The sequence below is a fragment of the Ailuropoda melanoleuca genome, chromosome 5 (genome assembly GCF_002007445.2).
Source record: "Ailuropoda melanoleuca isolate Jingjing chromosome 5, ASM200744v2, whole genome shotgun sequence".
Classification (NCBI taxonomy): domain Eukaryota; kingdom Metazoa; phylum Chordata; class Mammalia; order Carnivora; family Ursidae; genus Ailuropoda; species Ailuropoda melanoleuca.
The window spans coordinates 585964-598512 of NC_048222.1; the positions used below are offsets into that span (position 1 = coordinate 585964).

Consider the following 12549-nt stretch of genomic DNA (forward strand, 5'->3'; position numbering starts at 1 on the left):
CTCCCTCTCTAAAAAAATAAAAAATGAAAATTGCACGGCTACTCTATGCCGGTGGCTATTTGCGCTCCACCCCTCTCCTCACTGCTGCCTGGATGGTGGATAGCTCAGCTTCAAAGCTCTCATCTTAGCACCTTCTTCTTCAGATCCCTTCTGGCACCAACCATTGCAGGCTGGGTTGCCTGTAAAGACTCAAAGATGGAGATTTGCATGCAAAGCTTACTGGAGCACTGCCTCAGGGTCAAGAAGGGCATCAGACCCTCGGGGGTCTCTGCAACTGGGATGGGTCCTTCAGAGCTGTCCCAAGTTGAGAAGTCAGGTCTTGCCTTTTATACCCTCCACTGACCAGTAATTGGATACAGGCTGCCCCTGGAAAGGGGACATGACCTCAACCTGAGATAATTCCTAACAAGGGATAACAGTTGAGATCCACCAGGTGACAACCTTCCAAAGATCTGGGAGGATAATTCCTTCTATCCAAGGGGTTCAGGTAATCTGAGAAACACACCATCTGTGATAGTCACAGTGAGAAAGAAGAGAGAGATGAGACAAGTTTGAGCACAGAATAGGGTAAAAAAAACCACCACAGTGATGCCAGATGCTGCAGAAAACATTTTATTGGAGACAGTGCAGGGCTGGTTCTGGGGCTGAGGACTCCAGGATGGAGAGGGGAAAGCCCATCCTTCAAAGGATGCCTTGCCCAAGTGTCATAACCGGAGTGCACTGGAGGTCAGACAATACGGAAGTTTCTGTAGGATCTCAATTAGAGAGGGGCTCTGGGTCCCACTCTCATGAAGATGCCTTCTCTCCATGCAAGACAGTCTCCTGCTCCCACTCCACCCTAGAGCCCCTCAAGCAGAATGACCAGTCAGCGTGCATGTGGGAGGGTGGGTGTCATGGATGAGCACTGATCTGAGAAGATTTGGAAACTGACAATGCGTGTTTGTCCTGGGGGAGGGAGAGTGTTGTGAGGTGGAACCGGGCTGTGCGGCTACCTTCCCACTGTTACTTGTACAGCTTCAGGGTAGAGAGAGAAGGGGGAACATTCTGTCTAGGAACGTTCTTCTTCAGGATGCCGTGGCAGACGGAATCATCCTCACGGAAGGCTGATTTTCCTTTGATGGAGAGGAGTGATTAAATGTATAACAGAGGTCTGAGGATTTAGGGTTTCCATTCTTTTCTTCTTCTCCCACATATATACTCTTGCAAGGAGAAATATCAGTAGCCTTCCAAATATAAATCTACTTGGTAGAGAGTGGGAACTCTGGTGGTATAGAGTGATTTAGTCAAGTGGAGGCCATTTAGGAAGAGTGTAGTGAAATAGGGAATTTTTTAAAGGTCTTCAGATAAGAAGCAGGGTGGCTCTCCCCCAAACTCGGCCTTCCTATTTACTTTTGAACGGTTTCAGGTACTCCAGGATGTCTGACTTGACCGTGCTGACGGGAGTCCGGTGAAACCAGCGCATGACAGGGACTCCATCAGGCCCCACCAAGAACTTCTCAAAGTTCCAGCGGATGTCGTGGACCTTTACGGGATCCCAGGATATGTGTTTGAATGAGCCCAGAACCTCAGAGGGGTGTGGGCAGGAGAGCTGAAACAGAGATGGAACAAACAAACAGCATCATTTCTGCTATTGTCACCCACAGGGAATCCGCTCCCTCCCATGCCTAGATATTCTGATTTCCTGTGATTCTTAACAAATCCTCTGGATTGCCACCATGCCAACTATCAAGATGGTTGTAGATGTAACAGCAAAAGTCTGTTCCCTTCTCCTGTTCCTCTGTAACCGCTGTGATCACAAACCACGCCACTGTGAGTAAGATATGTGACCTCTGTGGCTGTCAGTTTCCTTTTCCGCAAAGCGAATGGCTTAGATTAGAATGCGGTTTCCCAGGTCTTAGGGCTTCTGGTCCAGTAGCATTCCAAAAATATCTTTGGGACCAACATGGAGTTCCAACATTTTGTTTTGTCAAATAATAGAACTTTTGAGAAACAGCATCACTTCATCATTTAATTTAAAAAAAGATTATCATAAGAATAAATTACATATAGGTCCTAATCTTAGAATAAAGGGAAACCCTATGAGTCTGTTGAGTTTATGAAACCCTCTTTACACTGCCCTGTTTTCTTCAATTTGCTGAGGGTATATAAAAATATCTGTCTGGGCCAGCGCTGGCTTGCCACCCAGCATTTAGAAACAATTAACAGCTGGTGGTTAGGGACCCTGTCAGCCTTCTGTTCTCTGTATCTAAAAGTCAGTGTTTCATAAAAGGCACTTACTACATGGTATTAATTTGTTGATTTCTACTTTCCCCTCTCCAGTAGGAACCTATCAAGGACTAGGGACTGTGTCTTATCCTCCTTTATATCCATATAATTTAGCAAACTGCGTCATACTCAGCCAACGTACCTTGAATGAATGAATGTCAATGAGCAAACGAGGGTGGTCCTTGGAAACACTACCACTCTACATAGCCCTCTCCCTCCCGAAAGCCAGAATCTCATAAATATTAACAAATTAAACCCCGATCTCTGTGCTAATGTGGAGACGTCTTGCCAAGAGTCCAATGCCACTTCCAGGGATGAGCCTTGGGTCCATTTCCACCAGAACCAGCTCTATGCTAGGAACACTAGGGAAGAAGAGGTTTGGGTCAATAATTCACTCACCTTCAAGAAGGTGAAGATCTTTTGTTCTTTCTCACCATTCACATCCCCTTTCTCAAAAAGCTGGAAATTAGGTACGTATCCTTTCCCTGGACGGACATACCTACAACGAGCCACAATGTTCCCAGGAAGTTCCAGAAAGTAGGAGAGAAAGCTATGATGGGGCACCATGGGAGGGGATGTGGAAAAAGGTGCGGAAGACAGGGCTGGGAAGGGAAAATAAGGCCATTCCTTGACTTTGGGCTCCCTGGTTCACATAATATTTCTCTGTTCTGCTGTGCTCCCTGTTCTGCTTCTGTTCCAGCGGTGTCTGTCCTGAACTTCTGTGGTCCCTCCAGATCTCACTCCCAGGGAGAAGGAGAGTCTCTGGACGCTGCCAGACTCACAGCGGGGTCGGACAACGCTGAGGTCAGTTTGCAGCTGCCCCCAGTCTACCACCTGCCCAGGAAGTTCCCAGTATGAAAGTGGCTCTGGAGACCAAAGAAAGGCAGACAGAGGCCTCCTCTGGGGATCCAGGCGGGCACTTACTTCAGCCCCGGCAGGATCTCTGAGTTCTCTCCTGGCTCCTGCTTTCCAAATTGGTTGCAGGGAAAGCCCAGCACCACCAGGCCCAGGGGCTTCAGCTCCTCCTGAAGTGTGTTCAGTTCTGTGGGTAGAGAAGGGACAGTAAGGAGGCCTGACTGGAGACTTGCTTTGTGGAGAGAACGATCTGTACACGTTTTCAAGGAAAGAGAGGCCTCAGGAAGGAAAAATCTCTAGATTGGAAAGACTCTTGGTGGCAGGGCTGAGGTTAGATGCTGGAGCTCCAGACATGCATTCAAAAGCCCTTTATTATAGGGTAACATTCCCCAAATCTGTGGCACATCAGAATCAGCCGAGGGCCCTTCCTGAAAAACAGGGGTGACCGGGTCCCATCCCAGAGAATTCTCTGATTCCCTTCTTCTGAGACGTTCCCCACTCATCTCAGTTATTCAGAACCTCACCAGGTTCCTGTTGATTGTGGAAGGTGCATCTGCTTACGGAAAGTGTATTGAGGTGCTATTAATGGATACAGTTTCAGTGTGATAAGATGAAAATATTCTGGAGATTTGTCTCATAAGAATGTGACTACACTTACCATGACTGAACAGTACACTTAGAAACAGTTAAAATTGTAAATTTTATGTTATGTCTTTTGTTAACCACACACACACACACGTTTGCCTTCCCTGGTTGATTAATTGCTAGACCGAATCTTTCTTTGTTAAAGGGAAAGACACAGATGACGAGAATGGGCTTCTCTCCTCAGTAGAGACTGGATGCCCCTGGGGAGCAGAGATCAACCTGACAGGTGCAAAGAGAATCAGAGAAATTCCAGGTCTAGCTTCCTGGTGTTCTTCAACAATCCTCAGGATGTCAAAGATACATTCTACCTGATGGTCCTCACTGACATGCCAAAACACAAGACTGCGCCTTCCCTTTTAGTGTTTTCCAATTTGATTGCTCAGATTTTTATAATCAACTTCTCTGTTAACACTTTCTGGGCTAGATGGCTTCAGTCCCCTGACCAACACTAGCCAGTCCCACTCAGATTCTGCATGGCCAACTGGGCAACTGGTAGTTCCTCTGGTCCTGTTCTTTTCCTTCTCCTTCTCCTTCTCCTTTTCCTTTTCCTTTCTTCTTTCCTCTCCTCTCCTCTCCTTCCCTTTCTATCTTTCTTTCTTTCCTTTTCACAAACTAGAGATTGTTTTCCTGATTCCATATGGTTCCTCAGTACCTCTCCCCACATCCTTCCCCCCATCTTCAGTTATTGTACATGATCACTTCCTCCAGGAAAAAGACAATAAATTAGGAATCCTGTCTTTCAGTCCTTAAGCAACTATTCCTTAGTGTCCTTGTCTGTTTTTACAGAGTGGGAACTAAATAAGTTGATTTTTAAAGTCACTGTAAACTGGTAAAATGAATTATGGTCCAACACAGTGTTATTCAGTCTTAAAAAAGAATGAGGAGATGGTCTGAACTCTAAAGTACTTTATTAATTAAAACAAAAAGCAAAGTGGCAAGTAGTGTTTACATTATGCTGCAAATGGGGAGGGGATGCAGAAAAAAACTCTATATATTTTGTACGCATGACAGTACCAGTCGTCTAAGGAGAGGGGAATGTCTTCTCACGCTAGACTTTTAGATTCCTATAATTTGTGAGACTTGTGAAGGTATTACCTATTCAAAACATAATAAAAAACAACAAAAGATGAAGTTCTTGTTAGTTTAAATATAAGTCCCTCTGTTTCTGGTAAAATTCATCCCATTCATTATTTCTTTTTTTCAAGTCATCTCCACTCCCAACACAGAGCCCATCACAGGGTTTGAACTCAGGACCCTGAGATTGAGACCTGAGTTGAGATCAAGAGTTGGACATTTAACCAACTGAACAACCCAGGTACCCTTAATTGTGCTCTTTATTCATCGTCTTCTAAATCACATGGTCTGAGGTATGAGAAAGATAAAATCCCTTCCTGAGTAATGTACAGAGAGGGGGAATCTACGTCCAGGAAGCGCTGAGTTGGAGCGGGAAGATTCGCCTCTATCAGCGCCTGCCCTACCAGCTCTCCAGCCAAACACGGCTCTTGATATAAAACCCCATCCCCCCTCTCTGTAGGTTATCTGTAAAATTCTGGAAAAGTCTCAAAAACATCGATCCTGTCTCTGGTATTTACCAAGGAGACTTCTGGAATCTGTGGAGAGACCCCTAGTCCTCAGAGATTTATTGATTCTCCTGGAACTCTCAGGAGCAAAGCAGAGGCAGGACATAGGGAAGGAGTCAGCAAACTTTTTCTATAAAGGTCTAGATAGTAAACACCTTAGACTTTGCGAGCCAGATGGTCTCCATCGCCATTCTCATCAACTACTCACCTCTGCCTGGTGGTATGAAATCAGTATGTAAGTGCAGGGGCGTGGCTATGTTCGGATAAAAAAACTTTGTTTATAAAAGCGGGTTGGCCAGATTGGGCCTGTGGGCCATTGCTTGGTGGCTCCTGACATCAGGGAATGAAGTCACTTGATCATGAGCATTGATTTTTATATGTAACGAGAATATAATTCTCATTATGATTTAGAATATAATGAGCTGGAAAATTCAGTCCCAAGGAGATGTGGCTGTGGATTCTTACCAGGATACTGAGCTGTCAGACCACAGTAGGTGGCCACGTTGACAAAAAGAACGTGCTTGCCCGTGTACTGATTGAACTGAACGTGTTCGCTTCCATTCAGAGGGAAGGCTTCATATTCATAGATGGTGCCTTTCACATCTTTGTAGCAGTCCATCTGGAAGATTTAAAACATGATATTAATAACAACAATTCCTAACATCTGTGTAAGCTTTCAAAGCACTCAAAGAGTAGTACTCGTATTAACTGAAACAACCAAGAAACAAACAGGAGTTGTCTACGGTGTGTATGACAGGATTGAGACTTAAGTCTTGTGACTTGGAAGCCACTGGTTTTTGAGCAACGAACTGTCAAGTGTCCCCTCCTATTATCCTGGGAGAGGCAGGATACCAGAAAATGTGCTGGGATGAGATGAACAGAGCAGAGATTCATGAGCTGGGATGGGAAGACCAGGGAGGAAGTGAGGCCAAAATGAAAATCTCATTGCCTTTCGTGCTTCTGTTTGGCTCTGGACTGAAGGTACCTTGCCTGGATCTCCCAGTGAAGGGAAGGTTTTGGATTGCTTACAGTGGAAAGAGCTCTGACCTGGGAATCAGAAGCCAGCTCTGCTGCCACGTTCTCTTGTGAGCCTGGGCAATTCTCATCCTTGACCCTCAGCTTCCCCACTGGTAAAATGAAGACATTCATCTAGGTTCCGATCAGGTCCTCAAGGGGCCTTCCTGGTTTAACATTCTAGAACCTAGTATTAGCTGTGTCTTGAGTAGTCTTCTCTCTCCTGTCACTCTCTTATTCTATGATAATCATACAAGCCACTGCTATGAAACTGTCTGTGGCTCCCAGCAGCAGACGGAGAGCACGAGATCATCTGCTAGTGCCATGGAAATCTCTCCGGCAGCACCCATATGCCGCATAACCAGCCCCCCAACCTGCCCCACTCAGCTCTGGGAATCTAATCCTCACCTCCATCACTGGCTCCATCTATCCTATTCCTCCCCAAATCTCCTGAACGTAGTTGAGCAGAATTCCACGTAACACAAATAAATTCCAAATAAGAGAAATAAGTTGTCCACGACATTCTTGCTGCCTGTTCTCAGGTTAAATTCCTCTACAAGGCAGATCTCACCTTATTCTTCCTCCACTCTATCCACGTAGGGTCGGTGAAGGACCCCTTTTCCAACATTGGGAAAGCTGCTGCCAGTCGCCCATGGAGCACGGGAGTATGACACAGGAAGTGTGAGAAGGAAGCCACCAAACTACATGGTGAGAAAAAGACAAAGAGGAACCGATCCAAGAAAGGGGAGAGGGACGTAAGGTGATAAGCAAGGTCCAGATTTAAGCTAGGATTAAACCAGCCTCCCTGGAAATCCAATGGACTAGAAAGGATTTTAGCCAACTGCCACTTCCCGGATGCAACACAAACAAATCCAGACTTTCTCCAACCTTCTAGGCCAACTGCGTCTGTCACTAGCTCACCAGGCTCTTGTACTCGCTCCGGCTCCTGGGCAGAAGGGTGCCTTCTCCACGCAGGCTCTCGCACTTTCCCGAGTGCATACACAACACATCCCAGCAAGACTGAGACATGCGGAAAGAGAATACTATATGAAGTCATCCGTCTCGATTTCCATGATTCTAAGCTAAACGTTTTTAAGAATTGGTCTTTTATTTTTTTCCTTTGCTACTGCAATGAAATTTACTGAAAATCACGTTGGGTATCCAGGGTGTGGGGTTGTAGAGAGACTCTGGACCTGGGGAGTCCTTCTCAGGCCCGCTTCCTCCGGTACTCACTGCTGCTTCAGACGTCTTTAAGTGCATATGACACATCGCCAGTACCTCCAGACTCAGCTGCTTACTAAGCAAATCCTATAGCCCGGGGTCCAGGTCTTCATACCCAGTAAGGCAGCGCTGAGTAACAGAAAAGCCACACCAACTCTCAGCAGTAGAGGGTCACCCAGGAGGTTCTCTGTCACTTTCAGAATGGTAGGAAGACCGCACCAGAGCTGCCTTTCCCTGAGCACATTCTAGTGTCACAGCCGTGGCTCACCTGTTGCCCACAAATTTATAATGAGAAAGCAGAGGCTGACAAAGGCGAAGGGACTTGTCCGAGACCGGAAGTGGTCGCCCCCCTACACGGAGGGAAGGTTGCTTGCCTCTCACTTCATGACTCCATTTTGCCTCCAGGTCACCCAGACCATTGCCGCCCTTCCCAGAGCTGCCCTTCCCACTGCTCTACACACGGTTCGACATTAAGGCCACTGAGCCGGGAACTGGGGCTAGACTGAGGCCAGAATCCAACACTCCTGATTCTAAATCCAGTTGCTTTAGACCTCCAATTATTTATTTATTTATTTATTTGGGAGAGAGAGAATACACACACATGGGAGGGGGGAAGGGGCAGAGAAGCAGATTCCCTTCTGGGCTCTGTCCCAGGACCCTGAGACCATGACCTGAGCCAGACGCAGCTGCCTCACCGACTGAGACCCCAGGCGCCCCTAGACCTCCAGTTATTTTGCCTGTGTGTTATGTTTCTCTGATTAACTCTCTGACTTTATCCATCTGTAAAACTTCCACATTGGTTTTTTCCACCTCACCCTAGGTGTCCCATGAGCTGCATCAGAGATGGCTTAGCCCACCCTGTCCTCCAAACCGTGCCCCCCACTGTGAAGCCCGCTGCCTTCCTGTGCCTTGGGCCCAGCTCTGGTGCAGATACTGGTGTGGCTGGAAGGGTGTCCAGGCCACCGTAACTAGAGATGCAGGACAGCAAGGACCACAGTAAGGAGACTCTCGCCTACCGGTATTCAGCTCAAGGAACACCCATTTCTAGGATGGAAGAATAGGCAAGTAGAAAAGAAAGGTTACTGGAAAACTACAAGAAGAAAGAAAGCCGAGGTCAGAGTCTTACAAGAACGACTGCAGCAGGACAGAGCAGTAACTCGACCTTGGAGCCCTACCCCGCCATCTCTGGAGGTCACTCACTTTCATCTTCTCAAGCTTGGCATTTGTCTGCGTGACGCTGACCAGCAGAAGAGGTACAAGGTAGGCGGCCCTCAACCGGGCAGTCATGACCAGTGTCTGTAGCTCTTGTGTCTGAGGCTGAGATCTCGCACAGCCCGGCAGCCTTTTGATGCGCTGGCCAAGCCTGCGCAGGCCGGGCACAAGGCAGCAAGGATTTCTGGGGCATGAGTGGGGACGTAGGATTTAAACCACATCCTCACCCACACACACCCCCGTGGGCACTCAGTGCTCACCGGTGCGATGAGGACCTGGGACTCGTATAAATTCTGGCAGAATTATGAACAGGTGAGGGCAAGCACCCATGGTCCTTGACGATTACTGTGTGTTTGAACCGCATGGATAGTAGGGTCCAGAGGCAGACAGCGCTTCCCAGCATTGCAGTGCAGTCACTGCAAACGGGACGACAGACATTCCGAACACCATCCCTGATATCATGATGTGTGGACCACCCGGGACCTCTCAAGAGATCTGGAAGGAAACCGGCCCCGAGGAGGGAAAAGTGTTCTCGACATGTATGAAGGGAGCCCATGTCTATGTTCGTTATACAACAGCCTTCAAGTGCTGACAAACCAGTAAGGGAAGCAGCCAGCCCTGCAGAAAACGGGCCGCAGACAATAAACCCAACAGCGTCTGTGCTGGGATACAATGTTCCCCTCCCAATAATCAAAGAAAGGATGTATTCTGTGTTTATCAGATCGGCCAAAGCTGAAAGGCGTGGGTGGCGTCACCCGCCCTGGTGTCATGGGTCAGGCCCAGGAGGCTCTGGCACTCCAGGCGGGGGAGGCGGACTCCCGGCTGCAGTTTTCTGGAGGGTAATCCACCATTCTGAATGCAGTTCTTTTAAAAGTGCTCTTCATCTCCGGGAAGCCCCAGGACCTGAGAGAATAAGGACAGGAGATACAGATTCCTCTAAGAAGAAAGATACCGCCCTCGTCGTTGGCTTGAGACCGGGAGCCTAGGAACTGCCGGATTGCCCACGGACATGACATATTTAGTCCCCACCCCACCCCTCAGGGAGGCTTATCAAGATCCTTCTCCCTCTTGTGTACAATACAGTCTACTTCTGGACCCCAAGTGCTGGGGTCTGAGTTCATCGCGCTCCGGAGTTCATGATCGTTTGTCCTTGCAAGGCCCCTGTCTTGTTTCGTGTATTATTCCCAGGCTTTGACTCCCAAACCCCATTCTCCCTCCCCTCTCCCCATGGGTAAAATGTTTAACATTCCTGTTGTTTGTGTTCTTGAAAAACGTGTGCATTCCTCATCAGATTATTAGCCCCTTGAAGTTTAAAACATCACTTAGTTCCCCCCCCCCCCCCGCCATGGACATCAGATTCAAAGGGTTGAGTTAATCAAACTCTTAAATTTATGGCACTTTGTCATCATTAGGCTGTGCAATGACTGTCTTATCGTGTTATTTTTTTTAAATAGGCTCCACACCCAGCTCGAACTCATGACCTGAGCTGAGATCAAGAGTCTGACACTTAACCACTGAGCCACTCGGGCACCCCCCACTATATTCATGTTTCAAAAATTGTTTTGTCCCCAATTCACTCCCACTTTCCCGGCTGTCGGGGGAATTGGCAAGGAAACAGCTCTGTATCCTGGAAGACTGGGGGCCCCTGACGACAAGAAGGCCAATGAGTAAAACAAGGGGGAGCGTTCGTGTGGCCTGGCTGTTCTCAAGCTTTGACTCCCACGTCGGAGTTGAGAGCAGCAGCTCCCTGGGCTCGGCTGCCGTGAGAGACAAGGAGACGTTGGAAACTGGATTCCTTGAGGAGGGTCGGGCTGCCTCCTGTCACCTCTCTTCCCACNCCAGCCCCCCCCCCCAGTCTGCGAGCCAGCTCGCTCTGCTAACTCCCCCTCCCCTGCTGTAAGCTCCTCTCCCGCCAGCCCTGCCTCCAGCTGCCCCCCCAGGGCCACACCGAGCGCGGCCTCCACCTCCTGAAAACTCAAGTCTGCTCGGCTCAGTTCTTTGAGTTGGGCGTTCCTCAGTCTCTTGGAACACAGAAGCTACTTGTTCCCCCAGATTCCTCTTCTCTCCTCAGGGGCCTCTAATCTGGTGGGGGGAGGGCGAGCCTACAACAATGACCTCTGACCCAGCCGCAAAGTCCCACAGCCCTGGAGGCCGCTGAGCCCGCGTTCCCGGGCTGTGTGTCTGCTGCCCGCAGGTGCTGACCCCCGCCTGGTCCCCTCTCTCTCGGTTCAAAGTGATGGAGATTAAAACCTGGAGCCTTAAGAATCACGGTTTTAATTGTTACTTCCCAAACTCTGTGACCTGGGGCAAGTTACCCTCTGCGCCTCCGGCTTTCGCTTGTCAAATTGGGAGAAAAATGTGAACTTGACACGGCTGATTAAAAAAAAACAAAGATGATTCATTTAAACTCCAAGCCCCGACCTGGCCCCAAGGTAAACATCCATGTTTACTCAACAGAGGAAGAAACGAGCAGAGCAGACACAGAAAAACCGATTTCCCCAAAGTCCTGTGGAATCCCGCCCCGCTCCCGCCTACCGCTTGAAATTCCCGCCTCTCTTCACCATCCTATCTTTGCAAGAACTTACGCAAGAACTCCCAGAGCAGAAGAGAAACTCTCATCTTAAACTCTGCCTCGCTGGTCAGATCAAGTGGCCTAAAGTCTCCCCGTCTCTGTATCCCACTGTTGTAGTCTCCCCAAGACAAGAACTCTGTCTGGGAGAAGTTTCCGGAACTGTCCACAGGAGGCCTCAGGGGGCACTTCCTGTCTCGGTCCCCCTACCCGTAAGCAGCAGCTGCTGCCTCCTCTCCCCCTTCCACCAGGGCCGCTGATCAAGTCCCTGTAGTTTCCTGTCTGGAATGTGGAAATAATCCCCTGTTTGTCTTCTCTCTTCCAGGTTCCTCCCTTCCTGCAGCCTCGAGCCTCTGGCACCTGCCAGCTGACGCCCCACTGATAAAGTCAGGCTAACCGGGTTAGCAGAACTTCAGACCCGGACAGGTAGGTCCCCAAACCTGCCCTGAGAGTGCCCTCAACCACCCCCCCAGGACTCCCTCCTGCCAGTCTCTGCGCACACCCTAAATCCACACGTTCTCTAAAACACACCTCTTTGGACTTAGACTCTTGGACTTGGAGGTCAGTTATTCTGAGTACTTCCAGATGCTTCCACCCCTGCTCCAAAGTATCTCTACATTAATGCCCACCGAGAGGCCGGGGATGCAGTTTTATCAAACAAGATTTTAAGTGGCAATGTTTGTGACCTGAGCCATAGCGTTAAGGCCGAAAACCTGTCTGGATCTAACCTGGCCATAAACTCCTGTCATTTTCTGACTTTGAAAATCCTACAATTGCAAGTAGTCCATAATCTTCAATAGGCAGGGTGGCGAAAATCCCTATGTCTCAACCACTGCCTGCTTTTTCCCACTCAGACTCCAACTTTTCCTTGAGCTGGGACTCTCCTGAGGAGAGGTCATCCAGCTAGTGAGCTGTGGCCTAAAGACTCAAATAAAGCCTGTTAATGACTTCATCCTCCCTGAAAATCAATACCAAGTTTCATGTGTTTTAGCTGAAAGTAACAGAAGCTGTGTGCCTTTGATCATAAAGGAGACAAGTTCCACTTCTGCACAGGTGCTGTCCAAGTCTTCCTCCCAGATTCAAACCCAGCCTCTGCAACCCGAACCTGACCTAGAGAGTTTTGTCCCCATTTACTTGGGGACAGTTTTACTTGAATATTTTCCCTGAATTAGGTCATCTCTGTGGGCA

At 48.5% G+C, this 12549-nt stretch overlaps 1 protein-coding gene across 2 annotated transcripts; it reads right to left on the reverse strand.

Moving 5' to 3' along the window:
* Nucleotides 1-1381: 1381 nt before the first annotated feature.
* GPX5 (glutathione peroxidase 5) lies at nt 1382-8905 on the reverse strand. Of its 2 annotated transcripts, XM_002928643.2 has the most exons (5): nt 8781-8905; nt 5811-5964; nt 3190-3307; nt 2665-2764; nt 1382-1588 (listed from the first exon to the last, which is right to left on the reverse strand). In XM_002928643.2, the coding sequence occupies exons 1-5, from the start codon at nt 8865-8867 to the stop codon at nt 1382-1384; spliced, it is 666 nt and encodes a 221-aa protein (XP_002928689.1). In that variant the 5' UTR covers nt 8868-8905. The 2 variants fall into 2 exon arrangements, with proteins under 2 accessions (XP_002928689.1, XP_011234802.1); XM_011236500.2 differs by lacking the exons at nt 1382-1588; nt 3190-3307 and having other exon boundaries at nt 2703-2764.
* Nucleotides 8906-12549: the final 3644 nt, after the last annotated feature.

Excerpts from the sequence above, each read along its gene's own strand:
- GPX5 (XM_002928643.2), bottom strand. The coding sequence starts at position 8,867 with ATGACTGCCCGGTTGAGGGCCGCCTACCTTGTACCTCTTCTGCTGGTC. Across the intron at positions 3,308-5,810 it reads TCTGACAGCTCAGTATCCTG|AACTGAACACACTTCAGGAG; the intron begins GTAAGAATCCAC and ends CTCTACCCACAG. Across the intron at positions 2,765-3,189 it reads GAGATCCTGCCGGGGCTGAA|GTATGTCCGTCCAGGGAAAG; the intron begins GTAAGTGCCCGC and ends GGCTCGTTGTAG.